At 43.4% G+C, this 23,570-nt stretch overlaps 2 protein-coding genes across 20 annotated transcripts in view; both read left to right on the top strand.

Annotated features, from left to right (window-relative positions):
• The first annotated feature begins 335 nt into the window (after window positions 1-335).
• Window positions 336-7,069, top strand: LOC133207958 (dimethylaniline monooxygenase [N-oxide-forming] 4-like). Of its 6 annotated transcripts, none has more exons than XM_061345437.1 (9): window positions 336-544; window positions 1,742-1,879; window positions 2,185-2,373; window positions 2,742-2,904; window positions 3,308-3,453; window positions 3,788-3,987; window positions 4,162-4,514; window positions 4,832-4,901; window positions 6,206-7,069. In XM_061345437.1, exons 2-9 carry the CDS (start codon window positions 1,748-1,750, stop codon window positions 6,591-6,593), a joined length of 1,641 nt encoding a protein of 546 aa, XP_061201421.1. In that variant the 5' UTR covers window positions 336-544; window positions 1,742-1,747; the 3' UTR covers window positions 6,594-7,069. The 6 variants fall into 6 exon arrangements, with proteins under 6 accessions (XP_061201421.1, XP_061201420.1, XP_061201418.1 ...); XM_061345434.1 differs by having other exon boundaries at window positions 429-544; window positions 1,633-1,879; XM_061345436.1 differs by lacking the exon at window positions 1,742-1,879 and having other exon boundaries at window positions 391-544.
• A 490-nt stretch (window positions 7,070-7,559) lies between these two features.
• The window catches only part of PRRC2C (proline rich coiled-coil 2C), a 78,781-nt gene continuing 62,770 nt past the window's right edge, over window positions 7,560-23,570 (top strand). For 13 of the 14 annotated variants that reach the window (XM_061345465.1, XM_061345453.1, XM_061345457.1 and 10 more), the window contains exon 1: window positions 7,560-7,720. The gene's annotated coding sequence lies outside the window, so the exon portion shown is untranslated. Of the gene's footprint in view, window positions 7,721-18,248; window positions 18,355-23,570 lie in introns of those variants that run through there. The other variant, XM_061345452.1, reaches the window with a different exon arrangement.

Raw genomic sequence — 23,570 nt, 5'->3', positions numbered from 1 at the left:
TCATTCAGTGTGCACTGGAAGAGCTGGGGATCCCCGTGCCTGGCCTGGGGCCATGCCAGCAGGTGCTGTGGGCAGCCCACAAGCTTGGGTCTGCAGGAACTTTCATTGACCACCCAAAATGAGGCTGCACTGTGCACTGTGTCACCCATCCATGCCATCTGCTTGCCTGGGGTCAAAGAGAATGTGTTTTGCTGACTTCCCAGGGATGCCAAGTGAGCCCCTGTCCAGCACAAGCAGCACATGGGGGATGGATCAGGACATCCCCAGGCTGCTGCTGGGGCAGCAGTGAGCTGCAGCATGCGAGTCCTTGCAAGCACAGCCCCTTTGTAATTACAGTCCATGTTTCTACCAGACACTGCCACAGGGACGTTGTGAACTTTCTGTCAGTGCATTTAAGCACAGCAGAGAAGGGGAATGCAAGTGCAAAGGTCAGTGGTGCAAGAGGTGCAGCGAGGTGCTCGAACTTCAGCCTTTCCTTCAAATCTGCAGTGAGAGAAACTTGAAGCGAAGTTCAAGCAGCGAAGGCACAGCACTACCCTGCAAGGTTTGCTCCTCACTTCTCTCTGGCTGGGTTTTGTAGGTTTTAAAAGTGGGCATCCAGTGCTGTGGGGTTTTGGTATTTGCCACTGGCTTCACCTTGCTGCTGGTGGAGGGAGATGGTGGTGTTCTGGGGACCTATCAGAGCAAAGCTGTCTGTAGGCAGCACTGGAAAAGGGGGGTGACTTTAGTATCCCGGCCATGTCGCCTTTTGCCAAAGCCAAGGGAGGCTCCAGAAATGGGGAGGGGTGGCCCCTTCTGCCCTGTTTCTGCAGATCAAGGGGCTGCTCAGGCTAGGCTTTTAGATGCAGAGGGGTTTTTTTTGCTCCTCCCTCAGTTTTCCCTGGCTTTCTGCAGTTTCTTTCAGTTCCTGTTTACACGAACGTTCTTGTTGACACAAAACGGATACGGAAAAAGTTATAAATAACTCTTTCTTCAGAGTCTGCAGCAGGAATGTTTGTTATCTAATCAAAGCTAATGTGGGGTCATTTTCTTCTCTGTTTTCTTGCTTTCCAGTGAAGCTCAGTACAGCTCAGTTTACACAGTTGCCTGAGCTTTGAGTTCCTTCCATTTATACCCTGCGTTTCCTGGGTTTCTTATCTTTTGTATATTCTGTAATCCCAGCCACATTTTCACAGTGCTGTCTAACTTCTGAATCACTGAGCTGTGCTCCTGCTCAGGCAGGCATCACTTAAAAAAACCCACAAACCAAAAAACCACAAACTTTTTGTTTTCGAGAAAATGTCCTTTAATGGGAAGTTAAAAATGGAAAGCACGAAAATGAGCCAGCTTAGCTGGATTGTTTCCTGGAAAAGTTTCAGGAGGATAATTTTGTGCAGACGGAAGTAGATAGCTGCAAGCCCCTTCCTTGTCCTTGGGTGCCCTGGTTTGGTCCAGGAAACAGAATAAATAGAAGCAGCAGCACAGTGATGTTTAAAAGTCTTTTCCCCCCACCTGCAGGAGGGGAATTGCTGGGCCTTCAGTGCAAGCTTAGCACAGCAGGAAGGGTAATGAGCAGTGTCCATCTGTAATGCTTAAGCTAAGAAATGGCGATGGCTTTCTACAAAGACAGTTGTCCTCTGTGGACACCCGCAGCCAGAGAAGTTCAGGGATGTTTTGGTGGGATAGGAAGAAGAGAGTGGTGTTTCTGCTAATCTCTGAGTTATTTCCAGTTGCTTGCATGATGGCCTATTGCCTGCTGCAGGACAGCATGGTACGGAGTGTGGCCATTATCGGGGCCGGGGTCAGCGGGTTGGCCTCTGTCAAATGCTGCCTGGATGAGGGGCTGGAGCCCACCTGCTTCGAGAGGAGTGAGGACATCGGGGGGCTCTGGCGCTACACGGTCAGTGGGCTCTGCCAGAAGGGGGAGGATTGTCCCTGGGTTTATCCCCTCCCTTGGATGCCCTTTGCTTTGCAGCAAAGAGGAAAAGGTGGCCATGCCCTTGCAGAATGTCCCTGTCCCAGGCACAGGGCTACACATGACTCCATGGTGGAGCAGGAGATGGAGGGTGTGGAAGGCATGGTCACCAGGTGCTAATCCTGGTTTATTCCTTGTACCCAAATACAAGCAGGAAAAATACTCAGGTACTTTGGGGGGAGAAACTCCTCCCCCATACACCTGCAAATGGCACTGCTGGCTTCACACAGAACTCCATGGACAGCGGAAGATTCAGTGTGTACCGGTCAGTCATTACCAACACCTCCAAGGAGATGTCCTGCTTCAGCGACTTTCCCTGCCCAGAATATTTTCCCAGTTACCTACCCCACAGTCTCCTCATGGAGTACTTTCGGATGTATGCCCGGCACTTTGACCTCCTGCGACACATACACTTCAAGGTGAGCAGGGACCCCAAACATCAGGGGCAGTAGAGCCACCAGTGGCAGCAATTACCAGGGTATCACCCAGGTGGGATAATACAATGCCAGATGTGATCCCTTGAGGACCATGTCCCTTTTGCATCCTGAACACAGCCTTTTTGGCTCCATGTTTTAAATGAGGCTGCTCCAATATGGGCTGCCTGGTTCATCCCCCCCTCAATGCCATCACCAGGGGAAAGGTGCAGCATGGGATTTAACAGCTTCAGAGGTGACATGGAGCTCTCCAGGGACCCAGCCTGTCCCTGCCAGCCCCACCCTTTGCAGGATGGTCCTTTGTGAAATGAAGTGCTATCCCTGACTGCTGTTTTGTTGGGCTTTGGTGCAAGACAACAGTTCTCAGTGTGAGGAGGCGCCCGGATTTCGCCACCTCAGGCCAGTGGGAGGTGGTCACTGAGACCAACGGTGTCCAGAAGTCGCACATCTTTGATGCCGTCATGGTTTGCACTGGCCATTTCCAGGAGCCCTACTTACCACTGGCTTCTTTCCCAGGTAAGTCCTGCCTCAGCAGGAAGGGGGTCTGGGGCTTCTCCCCCAGCGTTTCATGCAACACCCGTGGGTCCCTTGGCTGCATTTTCCTCTGCAAGCCTGCCTGCTCCATGAAGCCTCCATGGTGGGGCAGGTGTGACCCTCACTCCATAGAAATGGTGGGGAGCATTCCCAGGATTGGGAAAAACACCTCATAAAGGTGCAGCTAGGCTCCTACATGAGAATTTGCAAAGCAGGACTGTGCAGGAGGGTGGCATCACTCTGGGAGCTGACATCTCTACAGCCTCTCAGCTGCAAGGAGAGGTGGGTGGTGGAGGATCAGGGGTTGCAGAAGGTCTAGGAATGAAGTTGAGTGGGGCAAGCCAATGTATCTGGCAGTAGGAGATGCTCCCTGCTTTCTGCCTAGGTATCGACACTCGCTTCAAAGGGCAGTACCTCCACAGCCAGGAATACAAAGATGCGGAGGCTTTCCGAGGAAAGAGGGTCCTTGTGGTCGGCATTGGCAACACTGGTGGTGACCTCTCTGTGGAACTGAGCCATGTGGCTGCGAAGGTACAGTTCTGCAACGATGCTCAGCCACAAGAGCTGGTGGCTCAGGGTACACGCAGGAAGCTTTTCCCACCAGCAAAAAACAGCACTTCAAATTGAGGGCAATTGAAGAAGCTCTGCAATTCCTGGAGAGTCTGGGCCACCTGAGGAGTGGCCATTTAGCAGATGCTGGAACTTTGCAGAAGCCACCATGAGCTGTTCAGTTCATCCAGATGCTGTCCTTTTCCTTTGGGATAACCCTCTTGGCTCCCAAGTGCAGGAGATGGGATTTGCCATTCAAGGCAAAAGTGGCAACGAGATATCTGGACAGGAGGCTGAGAGCTGCCTTTTCCTCCAGGTGTTCCTCAGCGTCAGGAGCAGCACATGGGTGCTCAGCCGGCTCTCAGACCAAGGCTTGCCCTTAGATATGATCAGCACCACCCGCTTCAACCACTTTCTTGACTGGCTTCTCCCATCAGCACTCATGAGGAGGATCAGGTTTCGGAAGTTCAATTCATGGTTTAACCACACAAACTATGGCTTGGCTTCCACCAAAAGGTGTTTTTTCTATTTTGCTGGTTAGTCTGGGGGGTTTAATGGTGTGAAATGCTCAATTTTGAAGTTCGGGGGATATTTGTGAAATAGCAAACCATTGGAGGGGAACTGTGGCCACAAAAGATGTTTACGGCCCTCCCAGATGCTAACACTGCTGTCCTCTTTTCCACCTGCAAGCTCCAACTTTAAGGTAATTATCAACGAAGAGCTGCCGTTTTGCCTTCTCTCAGGGACCATTGTGTTGAAGTCAAACGTGAAGGAGTTCACTGAAAACTCTGCTGTTTTTGAAGATGGGACAACTGAAGAAAACATTGACGTGGTGCTGTTTGCCACAGGCTACATCTTCCCGTTTTCTTTCCTTGAAGAGTCAGTTCGCAGCCTCTTTGATGATAACCGTTCCCTCTATAAACGCATCTTTCCTCCCCAGCTGGAAAAGCCAACACTGGCCATCATTGGCTTAGTCCAGCTGACCGGCTCTGTGATGGTGGGAGCAGAAATGCAGGCTCGCTGGGTGACAGGGATCTTTGCAGGTAGGAGACAGGGTGCAAGGATGGGGTAATCTTCTAGGGTGGGAGGCTTGGGGCAGCCTGACCTTCTCTCTCTGAGCCTAGGGCATATTTTGGCTCCTGTCGCAGTGCCCATGGTAGCCATGGGCATTAGTAGCACTGTAGTGTCTGCCCCCCCCAAAGTGCATCCCCACATTCCTGCTGCTCCGCACACACTGCTGTAACCATCAAGCTAGTTACTGAGACTGAACACTCAGTAAAGGGGCTGGGAACATATAAAGGGGGTGAACTTTTCAGCTTTAGGTGCTGCTGCAGGTCTCTGGTTTCTCTGTTCTTCTCAGGCTGGAACAAGCTCCCTCCCACCAGCAAGATGATGGCTGATGTTTTAAAGCAGAAGCCTCCAGTCGAAAGGTGTGTGACACTCCTGCACTTGAGGTGCAATGGCACCATCTGCCAGGGTTAACCCAAGAAAAGGGGGAACCCAATGCAGTCATGTGAAGGACACCCCTGAGTCACCCAGCACTTCTTGGATGCATTTATTCCCTCACCACTCATAGCGAGGTAGGGAAATACTTTTGTGGTTCCTTTATGGATGAGCTTATGGCAAGACCCAGGACCTACAGATCCCTCCGCTAGGTCTCCGAATCATGTCCTTATTCTCATCATGTCAAGATGGAGATTTGGTTTCCTCCAGACCAAGGGTGCCATCTCGTGGCTTCTCCCTCACAAATCCAGCCAGCAGGGAGCACTGGGGTCAGTGCCAAGCCCTATCTAGAAACCTCATTAGGGTCAGGCTATGCGGGTGGAGGACACTTTGGTGGCAGTTTTTGACAAGTCGAGAAGAGTATTAGACAAGGCTGGAACTTGTTCATCCATGTTGTACACATGTAAGCTATCATCCTGCCCTGTTGGCATTTGGATTTTACAGAAGGTGGGGACGTGCGTGAGGTTGTGGGAAAGGTGGTGGTAGACATGCTGCCTTGCAGCAGCTTTCAGGAGCGAGGAAGGGCCCTCAGGCCAGGTGGGGTGCAGGCTGTGTTAGGTTTGCCAGCAAGGCAGAGCTGGCTCATAAGGCACCGATGAAAATCTGGGAGAAAACAGAGGCAAGGGGATTGTCACCAGGAGCCCTGGCGATTGCAGATGCAATGGGTGACACAGAAGTACAAGAGTCTGAGATGCAACAGAGGCAATGTCGAGGCTGTCCCAGATTTGCTGAAGTAGATCCAGCACATCCTCCCTCCTGCAAGGGAGATGAGGCCTCAAGCAGAAACATCCTGGATGTCCCTCCCAGCATGGGAAGCTTTCTGCATCTCCCACATTCTCCTAGTCCCCTTGTCAGTTTTACCTGTGAATGTCTACTCCTCTGCCTCTCAAAATTGGCCAAATCCACACCTGTGGACCTTGGTGAAGGACATAGCATGGGCATTTGTGTCATTACAATGATGGCAGCATCATGTGAGAACAGTTTTTTGAGACCGCAATTAGGTTGCAGAGAAAGAGCAAGCTTCTGCTTATTCCCTGCTCCAGGTAACTACTGAGGACCAACCCCACAGAGGCTCTTTCAGTGCCTTTAGGTTTATTTGGGGCTAAGTGAGCTCAGCCCTGCACACCAGGGCTCGGTCAGTGTCTGAGCCCAGAGCTTTTGCTTTCCATGGAACTGGGAACTGAGATGGGAAGATCCTATTTGATTTTGTCTCTTTTATGTCCTACTGAAGTAATCCATCTGAAAGGAAGAACTTGAAGATGAGTTATATCAGCTACATCGATGAAATTGCTTCATGTGCTGGCATAAAGCCCAGCGTGATGAAGCTGCTCCTGACGGATCCCCGGCTGGCCCTGGCCATCTTCTTCGGCCCCTGCTCACCCTACCAGTACCGACTGGTGGGACAGGGGAAGTGGAGAGGGGCCAGAGACGCCATCCTGACCCAATGGCAGCGGACGCTGAAGCCCTTGAGAACTCGGGTGGTGGATGACTCCTCCAACAGCTCCTCCAGCTGGCACTGGATGTGCCTCCTAGTCCTGCCAGCGGCCCTCATGGCAGGTTTCCTCTTTTCTAAGTACCCTCGGCTGGGCTGGAGCCCCCAGGCAGGTCCCCAGCTGTAGAAGAAACCTGGTGTGACCTGGTCCTGGATGAGCTGTGGATGGTGCTAAGCCGTGCTGCTGCTGGGTGCTCTCAGTGTGGCTGGAGCTGACCCAGTCTCGACAGGAGCTCAGATGCCGGTGCTGTTTGTTGTCTGGCCTCCTGCTAACAGTGTCTCACACCCACCAAGGGCCGTGCAGAGCATTTACCCCAAACGTGCCACAATCTGTGCCCACATTGCATCAGCACCAGGCTGGATCTCCAGAGGGCTTTTGGGAAGAGGCATTTTGGGACACGCTGGTGTTCATGGGGCCAGCATTCCCTCCTCCTCGCTCATCCAGAGCTTCCGCTATGAAATGTTATCAAAATCCAGAACGCCTTGAGGTTTTTCGGAAACATTAGATGTAGAGATCTTTGTATGTGTCTTTTTATGTGTCTGATGTATATCTTTGGGAGGTAAAGTTGGTAGCCACAAATAAACCTCATGGATTTGGTCTTCTCTAGTGGTTTTATTAATGGTTTATTATCAGTGGAGGGGTCAGGTGGACCCAGTGCCCCTAGTCATTGCAGAGGGCACAGCCCCATACTAAAACTTGTACATACAGTGACAAATCCAGATGGCCAAGCGGGCCCACCATTGCCTGGGAACCCTGAAGCCCACAGGGAGAAGGCAGAGCCTGCTGCTGCACCCGCGGGTGCCTTCACCAGGGGATTTTGTGCAAACCCAAGGACGGGCGCTGTGTATTTGCACCCGGGCTTCCCGCCAGGAGAGGCCGTACCCACCCGTTCCCCCCCGAGGGGGCTGCCGGTCCCCCCACGCGTGCTGTGACACGGGTGACGGGAGCCAGGGAGAGGCCCCACCGCCACCCCACGCCGCCAGGGGGCGCGCCGGACGCTGAGCCCGCCGGGCTGCGGCACGGCGGGGCTACGTGCGCGGTGGCGCGGGGGCGGAGCCGGCGAGTTGGTGCGCGCGCTCGCGCGGCGCGGTGAGGTCAGACGTCGTTGGCGCCGGCTTGGCCGCCCGCCATCTTGGTCCCTGTGTGGAAGCGGCTGAGGCGCGGCGTTTGCGGCGCCGGGAGCGGTATCGGCCTCGCCGAGTCCGGGAGCCTCCGGGGAGGCCGGAGCGCCGGCCCTCCGCGCTGCGCGCCAGGTAAAGCAGCGGCGTCGTCTCCGCTATCCGCAGCGCCCTGTGGGTCTATCGCGCGGACCGGCGCTGGGAGGAGCAGGAGAGCGGCCTGCGCCGCATGGCCCCGAGCGGGGGCGGCTTCCGCCCGGCCTAGTGGCGGCGCTGGGCCTCGGCCGGTGGAGAAGAGTATGCACCATGGGGTCAGCATCCCACTGCCCTCCGTGGTCGGGCGGAGAGGGGCGGTGCAGCCCTGGGCCGGCGGCGGGCGCGCAGGCCGGGCTGCTTCCCGCCCCTGGGCCGCGCCGCATCGCCGCCTGGGGCCGGCCGCGCCCGCGCCGGGCCTCCCCCGCTGGCGGCGAAAGGGGGCTGCCGTGTCCGGGGCAGCTGAGGGCAGCTCTTACGAATGTGCTGTTTTTTTCTCCCCCTCTCCTTCCTTTCGTCCGTGTCGCGATGCTTCCCCTCCCCGCTTTTTTTCTTTAACGGCCCAGGTCTCTGCGGCGATTACATGAGACATGTGCCGTCCCTTTCGTGCGTTTGCCTTCACGATTTTTGGCTGTGATTCTTTCTCCAGAATCGTAGGGTGAGGGGAGCCTTTTCTTCGGGTGCTGCAGGCACATGCAGCGCGCAGCGCTTTGGTTTTCTAACTCAAGTATTCATCCGCAGTTCTTGAGATGTACTATTCCTGGGTGTTTTGATGTAGGACTGAGTGAAGCACCTTTCAGGAAGGTACTGTTTTTGCTCTTAGGGACAATATTTGTCGGGGTAGAGTGAGCAGGGTCAGGGGTGTTCGTATAGTGCTTGAAGGATGGTGAGAGCATGGTTAGATGACACGGCTAAAATTCACGCAGCTAGTCTGCAGTGGGCATAATGGTAGCCGTCACAGAGAAATGCAGAGATTGAAAATCTTGGAGCTAAAGATGGCCCAGATACTTTCCAGTTCAGGCCCTCTTTATGGGGAAGGGGGCATCGAACAGAGCACTTCGTTTTTTTTCTGTTTCTTTCATTTTTTGCTTCTCACACGTGTTTTGTAAGCTTGTTCCTTTGTGAAAGCTCTTAAACTGTGTCATTAAGGAAGGATCATTTTTCCTAGTTGTTTTTTGATTACGGGGTCAGATGGGTACGTTATTAGAAATTAGCATAATTTCCAACAGAAGGAACAGGATTAAATTTTTTAATAGCTTCGTTTCTTCTGCAGTGAGGCATCAGGCCTACCCATTGTTTGGTCTTAAGAGCTTTGCTCAGACAAGAAACTGCTTTTGAAGGGGGGAGGAAACAGGACATGATCTCATTTGTCCATCAGTGAGAAACAAAAGGATTACCATTTAATACTGACTGCCAGGAGCTGAATAACTCATTTGTTTCTGAATTGCATAGTCTAGAGCCTTTTTCTTCAACAGTAATTTTGGGGTGGTTTAGTGCAATAGTGCTACAGTCTTCCTGGGACTAAGGAATCTCAAAGTTCTGGGACTTCTCTGAACTTGATGAATGTTCAGTGAAAAGGCAATTTGTCCCTCCTAACATTGTGCTTAGTGTGTGAGGAGTACAACTGCATTGGTGGAGATGTGTGCTTAAGAGGTGTCTGTTTAAACTGAAGTGAGAACTTAGTTCTCTCAGGCCAGTGCTTGTGTGTGGAGACCAGGATTATGGCCTCTGTGCGTGTGTCTGTTACCTAGAGCTCTGCCTTAGTGTATGTGCTTCCTGCATAAATTTTATTGCTTTGGTAAATAATAGCTTATAAAATATGTATAAATAAATGCGAAGTGTCTTCTGTGAGTCTTAGTAATATAAATATTTTGTCTCTTTGCAGTTTAGTAGCAATTTATGATATCTTTACTGTCATTTAGACTTCATAACAGGAACCCTAGCTTTTTGTAGTGCAGAGTAGCTGCATCGCTCTACAGTTTTAACTTAGTTGCTGGAGTCATTGTACAATGGTACATATTTATGGTATGCATCTCCTGTAGGTCCTTTTTCCCCACATCCTGAAGTCTACTAGGGAAAGTGAAATGGGCCACATCAAGGAAAAGATGATGCAGTTCTGAAGGGAGCTGTCATGTAGGTTTTGTTCTGTCTGAATTAATGCTGTATGTCAATAAGAGAAAGAATCAAAAGTCAAAGCAGTGGGTATGTTGTATGGGATTGACTTCAGCCAGGTGTCCTAGGTTACTGAAAATGCAAGCCTTTTGTTCCAGAATATTTTCCAGGCTAACGGGAATGATGTGAAAGCGGAGAGAGGGTGGAAAATGTGGTCTAAATACCATATAAGGGTGTTGCACATAAGAGGCTTAGATGTGAAGATAAAAAGAAAAAGGTAGTGCTTACATAAGGACTAAACCCTTTATAGTGAGCTCTTGCAAAGGGTAAACCCTTGTTTAGCATATTGGAGGTGTGAATGAAGAAAGAAACATTCCTCTCCTGTTGAAGGAAGAGTGGGGTATCTTCAGAGGCTGTATACAGTAATTGAGGGCTTGAGTTTAAAACAAAACAAACAAAACAAAACAACAACAACCAAAAAACCCCAAAACAACCACAGAACACCTCCTCCCTGAAAATGCACCACCTTTCCACTAGTTGGGGATGGATGCTGGGCTTGTAATGACGGGACTGCCAGTGGTGTCTACTGGTAGAACCAGTTCATCTTCTGTAGGAATTTTTTTCGTCGCTCTGCTTCATGCCCTTGGAATTTTGGGTCTGGATTTCACAAAACCCCATAGAAATTTCTCATGGGTGAAAGCAGGTGTAAAAATTAAAGCTGAGATTCTTGTGATGCGGTGGGCGGAAATAATACTGTGTGTGTTGGTGACATGAAAACCAACTGCACAGAAGTCTTAAAAAGTGCATAAACAGCAGAGGAAGATGAAGTCCTAATAAAAATCATATGAAGACAGCTTTTATGTCTGTGAAGAACAGGCTAACATAAATGCTGTTTCTATTACAAATACCTCAACCATTACATAACATTCTAACTAAATGTTAATGAGTTAGTTTGTTACAAACACATCAAAAGGAGAAGCTGTATATCATTCACATTGTTTGTGGTTTTATATATCTGACACTGTCTTGATTAACAGTAAAATTATAGTGCAGAATCAACATTATATATACCTTCTAAGTACGATTGTGATAATTTTAACTGATGCGTATTTGAAAATAATATGGGCTATGCTTTCAGTAGCTTTTAGCATGAGAGACAGGAGTTACTGCACTTTATATTCAGGTACATCAAAAGTACAAGTAGTGCCTGAAGAGTGTGGCATCACCCAATATTGGGTGACTGAGAAAAGAGGATTCTATTAAATATCTCTCTAATCAATGTACAGTTGATTCCCAGGTGAAATGGCAGCTTTACTCAAATTTTAGTCAGGATATAAGACATAGCTCATCATGCTTAGATGTATCAAATGGCTTTTCATAGTAAAACCAGCAGTGGCTAGGTTGCCAGTTTTTTTTTTTTTTTTTGCTGCAGTGCTTGCTTAGGCTAGCACATCAAACTTTTTCTACTTACAAAATCAAAGCTTTTTAGATTGTCCTCTTAAATCACATAAACAGCTACAGGTTGTTTTAAAATTAGTATTTTGTGAGCGTATGACTTTAATATTCCTAGATTTTGGTGCTTGTAAATTTTAACATAGACATCAAAATTATGACTATAGATATAAATTGTATTTGTAGGGATAATCATTTAAGTTTTCCTTGGAGAAAGAAAAATTACTTAACCATTCTGAATCTTCAGCTAAGGCAGAAGTGCAGGAACAGCTTCATTTTGTTTGAGAGGCCAATGATTTTCTCACAATTTAAGCCTTGATACAGGTTAGGACTTAATGTATTTCTTCTGTTTCAAAGTAACCATATATTTGACTGAAGCACCTCACTGTCTTAAGATCAATGCATTAATTGCTTCACAAAAAAAAAAAATCAGTTATTGTATTTACAGGGCTTGTTTTATAACATGTTTAGGTTAGCCTGTGCTTCCTGTATGAGTTTATCTAGATGTATATATAGGTGCGCAGCAGAAGTGCTCTAGTAAGGAGGAACAGTAACACTTTCTCTTGCCAATATGTGTAAATAATCTGTAGGAAAGATGCAAGTAAGAAAAACTTCCCTTTGGCTTGTGACATAGCTAGTTGGTTAATTTCTTGGAGGTGCCTTGCTTAAGAGATGTTTCTCATGCCACAGGATCAAGCTGTCAGCATGCACAGATCTTTGTAGTATGCACTTAGCTTTAGATAAGGCAAGGTTTCTTGGTAAGCATTTTAATAGTATATTGAGCCTTAATTATTTACCTACTGCATCTTGAAATCCAAGTATCAAGGGACATGTGGGGTTTTGTTTTGTTGTTGTTGTTCTTTTGGTTGTTTTTTTTTAATCCTGAAGAATAAACAGAGGACAAAAGCAACAGAAGATGTTAAACTTCATCTCTAGCCATTTGGCACGTGCACTTTAACTTCCATAGAAAATGGGCTCTGTAATGCTGAAAGGCAGATACATAAATCTGGGTATGCTGATAAGGCTTTTCTAATTTAGCTGATCTTATGTTTTGTTAAAAAAATAAAAAAGATTGAATCCAGTCTAAAGCAGAGGGCTGAAGTTGACCCTTGTTGTCAGACCTGTTCAGTGTAGCTGCATCTTTTACATTGGGCATCCTTTCAGTGAAGGAGGAGATGGTCTCTGTTCCAAGATACTAGCAAGTCACAGGGAAAAACGTGTAACCAGATATCTGGAGGATGGCAAGCAGCAGGTAGAAGAGGCTATGAGCACCTATGAATTCTCCCCAACATGGATCAGACCAAGGAGCAAATTCTGCCACTTTTATATGCACAGAAGTGAAGGGATTTTTTTACTAATGCTGTCAATGGTGTGTCATAAGCTGGCACATTTGGCAATCCTGGCTCTCACTAGCACAGTGGGAGTATCTTAAAAGCCTTAAAAACAAATATGCTATAATATTTCTTAATACAGAGGAGAATTTATAATCATTTTTTGATGTACATGAATCGGGTTAGAAATATGGTAGGAGTTACAGGCAACATAAAATCTGGCTCTTGAGCAAGGTGAGAAGTTTTGAGGGTGATGGTGACAAGTAGCTTAAGTCATTACATAATTGATAGAATAACTGAACTGGTTTTTTTTTCATTGTGCTAAGGTTGTACGAACCTCTGTATAAAATTGTTTATTCTGTACATTTCTACCATTGATGAGTGTACTTCCATCTCCAGATAGAACCCTTCAGCAACAAAAGTATCATAAGAAAGTGAACAGAAAAAAATGGGAAAAAAAAAGCTAGAGAAGAGGGAATTCATTTTGGCACATCTCTTCTGAAGAGGAGTGAAAATCCTTAAGGCTGTAGTCCTAGAGTGCTTCTTCTGCACTTCCAAAATATTCTGAAAGAGCTCATAAACAGAACAGCTTGCCTGAACATCTAACTGTTTCCTGAATTAAAAAACATTAGATGTAACTATTTATGTTACTTAAGGACTGATGTATTAATAGGGGCTTTGGAAAAACAAGGTTTTGTATAAAAAGTTTTACTTATGTGCAGCTGAGGTCAGGGATATATGCAGGGATGTGTGCAGCTGAGGTGCAGAAGGGTATATGTAGAGAGAAATGCTCAGTGACTTGTGGTTCCTTGGGAAGAAACTGAAAGCTGCTTCCTGTGTCAAGAAATGTTAATTATTACAGTGAGGCTTGGAAGTTGTGGTAAAGGAACAGGAAATGGAAGTCTTGAAAAAGGTACTTCAAGTTATTCGCAGCAAGGAGTAGCTTTACATTTGTCTCTTAGTCTGTCATGCCCTCTTGCACTGTCAATTCAACATGGAGTGGGTGGGGAGAGTTGGAAATATGCCATCAGTTTAAATGGCATTGTTTTATAGTATTAAAGTGTAAGGGCTTTTGCAATAAGAGTATTAAAATGAAAGGGAAAAAAACGAAACAGTGGAGAGATGGGTAATTTTAAATGGCTGCAACTTCTGCTGCTCATCTCTTGGGAATCTGGTCTATTTTTATGTACCTATTGATTATCTTTCATCAGCTTCCTAAAAGGAAGTGTTTTGCACCAAGCACTGTGACTGACTTAAGGACTCAGCACTTGTTCAGCTCAGCTGTTGTTTCTGGTAACTTATCCAAGACAGCCGCCTGCAGAGGAACAGATCCTGAGCACTGTTCAGCCTTCAGCTGGAATCAGATCTGCTGAAGTACAGCCAGAAGGGAAGAAGGGAACTGCAGTAGTTTGCTGTTATTCTGCCTTTTTTTTTTTTTTCCCTTAGAAAATCCAGTGATATATGGAGATTTTTTGCTCATACCTTTTTTGTTGTAGTATGCAAGAAGTTCTGCTTGCTTTATTCTTGCAAATAGATCCTCAAACCCACCGTCATTACCAGGTCTGACTATTCTTTCCGTGCAGTTATATCTAAGAGTAACAAATACAGAGAAGTGCTGACCATTAGATTCTATTTTCTCATTAGGACAGACATGGAGACATCTGTATATTGTCAGTTGTGTAGCTTCTTCTGTAGCTCTATTGTGGACTTCCCTTTTGCTCCCCTGTTCTCAGCCTGACAGAACAACCACTGGTTGGGATACTACTAAGGAAACTCCCCACATCACTTTCTGTGTGTGCGACAGGAGTGGATATGCTATTATTTTTGCCTTTCCAGGCTTCTGACTGATGGTGTGCAAGCAAGAAACAAAGTGGTACTTGTGACAGGATGCTAAATGCTTTGTAGTTTTTTTAAGGGACTGCTTGTAATCTTAACAAATGCCTTTACAGAGAGTGTCTGTGGCTGGAATAAACTGACCTAAATTAGTTTGTAAGAAGCCAAGTGAAGAGTTGCAGCTTTTTCAGCTCAGAAGTATTCTGATAGGTAAGACAGATCACGTTAGTTTTCTGTATTCAGGGAAAAGTGCTGCCTACCAACCTATTGAATACAGTACTTTAATCACAGGTACATAGCTTGTTTCTGCAAGAGTTTGCCTTTATTCCCTTATCTTTTTCTGAAATAGACAGTGATTCAGTTTTGAGAGCTTTGACGTTTTCTCATTCTTTTAAATAATGGAAATTTCTTTAATAAATGCTTTTGCAAATCTTGAGAATAAGTCTCATTTGGCATCTGCAAGTTGAAAAGCTAATTGGGTGAAAGCCCTTGCATTGTTCTGTTCCCAGAAGTAACAAGAATGCATATCATTATGATGCTTTTTAAAATTTCTTTAATTGTATAGAAACTATTCTTTCCCCCTGCTCCCCCATCCCTGTCCTGGCTTTCTTCCAGCACTTCAAAACTTCTGTCACAATTAAAATACCATAATTTAAAAAAATTTCTTAACCATATGCATGAAACTGGAAAATCAAAAAATCTGTCTTACAAAAATTCACTCTAATGATTAGTGAAAAAGAAATAAAGACTTGTAAAGAAATTGTCAGGCTAAGAAGGAATAAAATAACCTGCCTATAACATGAGCTCTAAAGAAGTTTTGCATATTACATTTTTAGTTGAAATGCATTCAGTAATCTTGCAAAACATCTAAATTATTGTAATTTATGTTTGAGGATTATCAGAACATGGCAAGAATAGCTGTGTTATGTTAGTGCATTAGGTTTATGGTGTGCTAGTACTGACTTATGTGTGGCATGAACTGTCAATCTCTACTGGAATATCGAAAAATCCTGTTAAAGAAGCTGTTTGAATGTACTTCAGCTTGAAGAAGGGCTGGGTCTTGAAGTAATGCTTCCAATACAATACAGTTAGTAGTCATCAGTCTATCATTTTTACTTGAGCTGTGGTGATGGTATTAATTTCTTCCCACCAGTCTGGCTTATATAGAACAAATGAGTATATAAATTAGATGCTTATAATACCAGTGAAAGCTGTAGTGTATTTTCTGTGGTCAATGTAATACCTCACTGTGAAGGTAGTAACTGTGGAGTTCTCATATAATACAGGTTGTAGTCTCTTCAGACTCTGGAAGCTTTTAGTTCATGTATCAGTGAGAAACAAGATGTTTTGTGTTGCTGCTTTGTTGTGCCTCAATCTAAATTGGGAATTTTTAATTGGAATTTTAAACTAAAAGTAAGTTCGTTCCTCTAGCCTGTTGGTCATTACTATTTGAGTTTGCCAGCAGACATATAGAAAACTATATCTTTAAGCATGAGTCCATGTTTACTTCAGTCATCAGTGGGAAGCTATGTGGGACGAAGGCAACCTTCCAAAATCATGACTGTAAGGACAGAAGCAGGATATTCTGGGTCAGCGTTGAGATTGTGCTTTTACACCAAGATTGTTCTGGTCTGTTCCAGTGGAGCTGAATGCTGAACCCAGTGTGTATTTGGTCTAGTGACACATACAGAGTTTCTGAATCTCATCACTTCATGGTACCTTGACACATGCAACTATGGTGTACAACTTCAGCCTTTAAGTCTGTTCTCTTTATTACTTGGTTTTGTGGAAATTCCATCAGTATCTTAGCGTAAAGAGCTATGCCTCATTTTGCAAAGCAGCTTGCAAAAAATGTCCAAAGTAAATTTTCTAAACTCAGAAGCCAAATTACAAGCACTTCTGTCAACATCTTTGAAGCCAGTCATCCATTTTTTGAAGCTACACAGAAGATTAGAAAATGACATCTGAGTCTGGACACTGCCATCTTTCACTTCCTGAAGGTATTTGAATGCTAGAGTAAGTATGGGAGGGGATTTCTGTAGCAATCTTCTGTCTAAAAGTCCTGCTGGTGGAGATAGCAGATGTTGGATTTTAAGTGAAGAATTGTGATGCTGATATTTTAAGCAGAATGAGTTTTAGGGAGTATTATGTATTCATTTTAGTATAAGCTGTGTAGGTACGCTTCAATTTCCTTAGCTGTACTTTGGGTGTTTGGGTGTGGGGGAGTATGTGTGGCTTTGTGTGAGTGATGGAAATGGAGGTGTAGTGATAAGTCTAGTGAAATTCCAGACTACGAAGTTGTAGACAATAATAGAGGCTTTTTCTTTCTTTTCCTTTTTTAAACCCTGGTGTGATATTTATGCCCTTTTTCATTATTTAACTTACGGTAAATGAAAGAATTCTATTCCACTACTGTTTCATTCTGAAATTCTGAAAAAATAATTAAAAAATATTTTAGTTGTAAATTTTAAAATACAAAGCTTTTGCATTCCTTTACAGAAGATGTAAATTTTCTAGAAAACTGACTAGAAAGAGTGAAAAACTGTAATGTAAAGCCATAGCAGCAGTAGTTTGAGGAAATGTTTTCCCTGCTGGGAAGAGGGGCAGAGGTTGAATAGTGGTTGGTCCTGAACCTGTTCATTTGATGTTAGTTAGTTGTTACTGCACTTCAGACCTCACTCACTGCTTGGGAGCATCTGTTGCTTTCTTAGGCCTCTTTTCCTGTGGTGATGTGCAGCTTCCCTTACAAATCTAGTTTGTTGTTTGGGAAGCCCCAGTGAGTCTATATGTATCTTAGTAGTACAAAGTAAAATATGTTGTGGGCTGTTGGTGAGCTTATGAACAGTAACAGTGAAACTACCCATAAAAAGGTACCAGCCACTCTGTTATTACGAGTTCAGCTCAGATCATACCATGTAGGAACTGAACTCTTCTCAACTGTAGCAGGAGATAGATGCCTAAATAGATTGGAAGTATTGTGGCTTTAGTCTAAAATTTAAACGGAAATTGAATTTCAGTTCATCGACCTCTTTCAGTGAGATAGGTGATAACCAGTGCTTTTTACAAGGAGGAATTGCTTTAAGGTGACAGAGAGTAGATATAGATCAGATGTGCGGGAAGAAATTATTTACTGTGAGGGTGGTGAGACACGGGTTGCTCAGAGAAGTCGTGGCTGCCCCATCCCTGGCAGTGTTCAGGGCTGGGTTGGACAGGGCCTTGGGAAACCTGGTCTAGCAGAAGGTGTCCCTGTCCATAGCAGGGGGGTTGGAAGTGTATGATCTGTAAGGTTCCCCTACACTAACCATTGTGTCATTCTATGAATTTGTAACATGTCTTCTGTAGCCAGTCTTACACTATTTATTTTAAATGTTTCATTGATAGTGTTTTGTACACCTCAGATTTTAGATCTGTAGTGATAAAACTGGATTTATGTCTCAAATGTGGAAGAATCTATAGCCAGAAGAGTAATTAAAAATGCAGTTATAAAGTTGAAGTAGGCAGTGGTATTACATGTACAATAGTTGAGAACTGAATAAAATGTTTAGGGACATGCTTAATAATTTCAGCATTTTGTTCATAAAACTAGTTGTGTTTGGCTTTTTGCATTATCTCTTTCTTGTAGAAGGCAAAAATAAGTTTACGAGCTGTGTTGATGAGTAGTTTCTCATATCCATTAGAAAGTGGGAGACCAAAACTGAGCCAATGGTATAAAATATGGAAGAAAATGACATACATAAATGTTGATAGCATTGAATCCCTGGGTAAGAGTACTGCCATAGATAATATTTAGATAGCATTTATCAAAATACTGAACAGCATTATTTTATACTCTGAATAAAAACATGGAAACAAATTATCCACAAGCTAAATGAAACGAAAACTGTCCTTTCTTTTCCCAGAGTTTTAACTTATGGCATTGGCACCCCTCTGCCTCTTTAGGGGAGGGGACCATAATCTCTCTGTTACCTGAGGTTACTTCAGAAGGAGAAGATTTCATAAACAGTACAGGTATCAGAAATTATAATAGCTAGAAGAATGAATCTATGTAACACATGAAAATATTTAAGCATTTTTGACAGTTTTACTGCAGTGTGCATTTATCCTGTCTGTGGCTCTTTGATCCCTTGTTATATGGGGGCATTTAAAAAGACATGCTAATAATGATTGAGCCTATGCATTGAGCTTCTTTTGGCAGGGCTGTTCCACAGAAATGTGATTTCTGTGCGTGTTAAGTAAAATACTCATGCATGTGTAGTTAAATTTATATTGAAATCTGTGGATAGAGACAAATTTGATGTTTGCATGGTTGCTGTCCTTTTATCTGTGTTTTTTCACTTCAGCCAGATGCTCTTAAGTGATTTTTCCTTTTGCTGTCAAGAATGCATTGGAAAAATATGAATAGAACTGACAGATTATTTTAATCCATGCTAATATTTTTCCACCACAGGATGTATCTTAAAAATTTATTTTAAAAATGTTAGTCACTGCTACTAGTGCCATGTTAGACTTGAGATGCTCCTAACAAGTTCCCTGAGATACGATTTGTTGCTGCTTGTCCTGTTGGAAGGAAATATTCTAGGTGACTGGTGTTTCTCACAGAAGACAATTCAACAAGGTGCCTTGCATTCTTTGAGGCAGCAAAAGATATGCTTGTTCTATATATTGCTAGTTTAACATATGCCTTGTGGTACAGTTAGTTTCTGTGTAGACTTTTTGCGGTTGGCTAATTAAGTTTGCTTGTCATTGCTTAGCTTAGTAGCTCTATTTAGACTGTTAGGTGTTTCAGAACTGATGCAGACATATTTGTGGGTGCTTATTTCTGGCATCCTTTGAATGCATTTTTAGAAGATGCATCTGTGGGATAATGACCTGAAACGGCTTTCTTCTGTCACGATGTCTTTTCAACTCATCATATTTAGTTTTGGTAGTGTTTTGTAGACTTTCTTAGGCTTTAAGGGGGAGTAATTTGAAGAATGATGGAACTAGCAAAGCCTTCTTTGCTTCAGCTTTGCCTCATGACAGTGCTTTGGTTCTGAGGAGCAAAACTGAATTTGATTTTCCTTTTGGTGTCTGTTAAGAATGCTCTACAGCATCTCAGCCAGTGCTACAGTTTTTTTCTGCTGAGGTGATGGATGCAGAAGAGATGGTGATTAGAAGGGTTTTATTTTCCTACCCAGCCATCTGCCTTCACAGAATTTATAGAATCAGTACAATTTTTGCATTGTGTACCCTCTTTCAACCTCTACTGAAAATTAGTGAGTCCAAAATCTAGAGATGGGGAAGAAAAATGGAGATGGAAATGTGTAGTAGCTTGGCTTTCTAAGTATAGATAAAACTTAGTATAGATCTTATTCAAAAATGAGTTGTAGTGAAATCTACCCAGAACTCTCTGAAGATCTGGAAAGTTTCTATTCTTGCAGGTAATAAACCCATGTCTGAGGTGCTCAAAAGTTCACAAAATCTTTACTGCAATTTTCAGACTTCTTTGCAAGAACCTACTTAAAAACGTATCCTGTTGCAAAACTGCTCTTGGCAGGAGAGGGAAATCCTGACTTTAGATTCTTTTTTTTATTATTAAATACTTTTATTTGATAGAGACTTTTGCTACTTAAGTGTGGAAGTTTTTGAAGCTTGTTTCATGTTGTTAAGTTGACTAGTGCTGAAGCTGTTACAGATTTTTAGTTGTGGGAAAAATGGCCAAAGTGTAGTTTTGAATAATTGATCCAGAAAACCTCAGTCCAGAATGATGCTTTGGCACTAGAAAGCTCTAAATAGAAGGTCATCAATAAAAATATTGTATTGTTCATAAATACCCATGTCAGAGAAGTGAAGTATGTTAAATTGTAATTCATTTTTTATGTGCAGCCTTCTCTGTGCAAAACCATGGATTCAGTAATTACATAATATTTTTGAGTGTTCATTCAAAATAACAGGGTTCCTTATGAATGGCTTACTAATGAAGCATGAAGAAGGCTTTTTTGGCTTCCAGGTACATTGGATACAGTATCATATGTTTGTTTTTAATTTGTTTTTTTATTTCTATAGATGATCTAAATTGTCTTTTTTTTTTTTTCTGAAGATCACACAGGTTTTCAGGATTTAATATCCAGCTGCAGCTTATGCTTAGGTCTTACAGTTAGGAGGGAACTTCTTCAGTGACGTTCTTGAATCTAAATACGTCAGACTTAGTGGTGAAATGAAACCTTTCCTTTCTAGGTGAAACTTTAATGCCATGTTACTTATCTGGGTTATTGACCACAGTGGTGTTTTGAAATTAGTAAACACAGAATTTGGAAATAACTACTAACATTAACCAGGCTTGTGGCAAAAAAAATGGTGGGGGGGGGGGGTTGGGAGGGGGTTTTGTTTTGGTTTGGTTTTGGGGGTTTTATTTGGGGGGTGGTGGTGGTTCCAGTTGTGTTGTTTAGTTCCAGAACTTAGTAGAACCATGTTCTTCAATGTGCTGGGAACAAAGCTATTTTAAGAAAAGTAGTGTTATAGCTTGATACAAATTATAGATTTGTATATGATGCTTTTTGTCCCTTAACCACTTTCTTCAGAGTGCTTAAAATAGCACATATTTCTTGGGTATATTTCTTGTTTTCTCGTTGGAGAGAACTGCTGATGTATCCCAGTTATGACTAAAACTTTCGTGTAGTGTTTTTTTATGATGTTTCCCACTTCATGGGTGGGTTTTTAAGGCACTGAGATTTGAAGGCTCTAGCAAATCTTCAGCAGGTTTGATTCTTGAATGGTGTGCTTTATCTTAAATCATTCCAGGTCATCCTTCTTTGGATTTAGCCAAAATACAGCCTTTAGAGTGGAGGTAGCAGGGACTAGATAGCTCTGTTGAATATGGAATGTGGGAATTATTCTAGTATTTACTTACTGTTGTTAAGACTTAAGAGTCCCAGGAAGCTAAAGAACAGGTTACCTGTCCTATCAGATTGTGTGCTTGTAGGCTAAATAGGCATGGGATGTGGGATTTAAGATGATAGGACTGCATAAAAGGTAAGTGAAATATTGCTGTCTCTTGACATGATTACACTTGTGTAAAAAAATAAAGACTTTTTTTCTGATGTTTTGAAAATGCAGCTTATAAAATACAGATGTAGTGTTTGCTATGCAGTCACCTGTGCTTATATCAGCTAGCATGGGATGTCTGAAAAATACAGAGAATAGTAATTCACTGTAGTTTTCTCCTATAGTGGAGGGATTCTGGATGCTGTGCTTCAGAGATACATGGAAACATACTAACTGGGAGACCATAACAGAAAGAATAGTTATTTCCCATGGCAATAACAAGAATTGATCTGCCCCTGCCAAAAACTGTGGATAAAGCAACTACCTACCTAAACTTTACATAGCTCTCTTCCCCTTTTTCATGCCTGTCTCTACTTCTTCACCAAGACAAAATGTAGTAGCTTAAATATAATGCTGTTCTGTTATCTCATGTATGTAAAACTGTTTTTTCTCATATGTATAGTAAATGTACATAATATTGACAAGAACATGGTGGGAGAAAAGGAAGGAAACCAGACAGGAATTGCTCTGAGTTATGTTGTTAGATATTTTAAAATTCCTCAGACTCCAGTCCTCAAAAGTGACCCCAAATATGTAACAATTTCCTCCTTATTTAATCATGCAAGAACTTTTTTACGAAGTGGAGGTTTCTAGTCTGCAGCTGGTCCTAGTGGAACACTGTGCAAAGTTTACAGACATGTGAACTAGTATCATTAAATGATAAACAAGTCATTTTGGGGAATTCTGAAATGATGAGGAGAGCTAGGAACTTAGTGGAAAAGGTCTTTGTGGTAGGTATGGGATTTGGGTTTTTTGTTTGCTGTTTTTTTATTATTTTAAATATATAATTCTGCATTCTGTTTGCAACTCTACCAACTGTAAGTATTGAGAAGGTACAAGTAAATATTCCTTAACAGAGGACCAGGGTATCTAGAATTTGTGGCAGCTACTTACTGTGCTAATTTCTGTACACATTGCATCATTTAAATAACCCAACCAGTTGCACTCTGAAAAAATAGTCTTGTACAGAAATTAATATAATAATTTTAACCTTAAAATCTTAAGGCCATAGTGAAGGTCAGTTAACTTACTTGATAATGCTACAGAGCAGCTGAAAGGTAATTGTTGCTCCAGAATTTTGGGAGCATTGCACCTTCTGTAATTATGCATAATAGTGACTGTAGTAATTCAAAATGAACTGCTGACTTGCTTAAGTTTCTTAATAATAGTGCAGTGAACCTTGCCAGCTGATGTTACTGCTTGTACTGTTGCCTGTCCTTCTGCTCACTCATAGTAGTTACTAACTTTGGTAAGTAGTTCTGAGATCTTTTATATGTTGCTGCTCTTGAGAGGTCTACAGCTGTCTTGTGGTCTTAACTCATATATGAGTATAAACTTGGGGGACAGCAGCACTTTGCTTTGAAGGATTTGACTAATAGAGTTCAAATTAACAGCACCTTAACTGGTAACAAAGATTCAGTGTAGGCAAATTGGGAATCACTGGTGAATCTAATACTTGCCAACCTATTGTATGCACAAATTAAACAGTAGCTATGAAATTACCCGAGTAATTTTCTCCTCCCACAACCTTCTCCCCCTCCCCCCTTTTTTTTGTTTGCCAATTTTTGCATTATTCATCATTGTGAAGCTACTTCTTGTTTAGGATATCTGGGGCTGGGATGGGTCTTGGGCTGAAAATTAAAACTGTATGAGTTGTTCTCATTTGAAAGAGTGTCCAGGCATAGCTAAGTATCAAGCAATTATAGTGTATTACTAGATATGGTTATATACACACCAGAGAGCTTGTTTGCCACCCATGTGCTGCTGCTAATTATCTGACCAGTACCTTTTATGTTTAATGTTCCAGGATGATTGTGGTGGACTCTTTATCATAAATACAAGTCTGGGAGCAGAGGGTAACTGGAGAATTGAAGGCAAAGAATCTGCCAGGTTGTTTCAAAGATGTTTTACTGAAGAACTTATGATAAACTGAGTTTCCTCATAGAAGAGGAAGCCAATGCCTGACTTAGACTCCAGCTTGATAAACTAGTCTGCCTGGATTCAGATCTCCAGACTGGCTGAAAGTGGGCCATGAATAATACTAATGGGCAAAGCTTGACATGTTGAATTGCAAATAAGTATTAGGGCTACCCGGAATAGTGAAGGGTTGCTTGAAATCTTGACTGGTAGCTCAAAAGATA

Source organism: Neopsephotus bourkii, unplaced genomic scaffold (assembly GCF_033783945.1).
Source record: "Neopsephotus bourkii isolate Nb327-2 ecotype Australia unplaced genomic scaffold, CSIRO-AGI_Nbou_v1 NB_234, whole genome shotgun sequence".
In the NCBI taxonomy this organism is placed as follows: domain Eukaryota; kingdom Metazoa; phylum Chordata; class Aves; order Psittaciformes; family Psittacidae; genus Neopsephotus; species Neopsephotus bourkii.
Note: the sequence above shows the minus strand (reverse complement) of the source record. Positions and strands in the feature narration are given on the sequence as shown.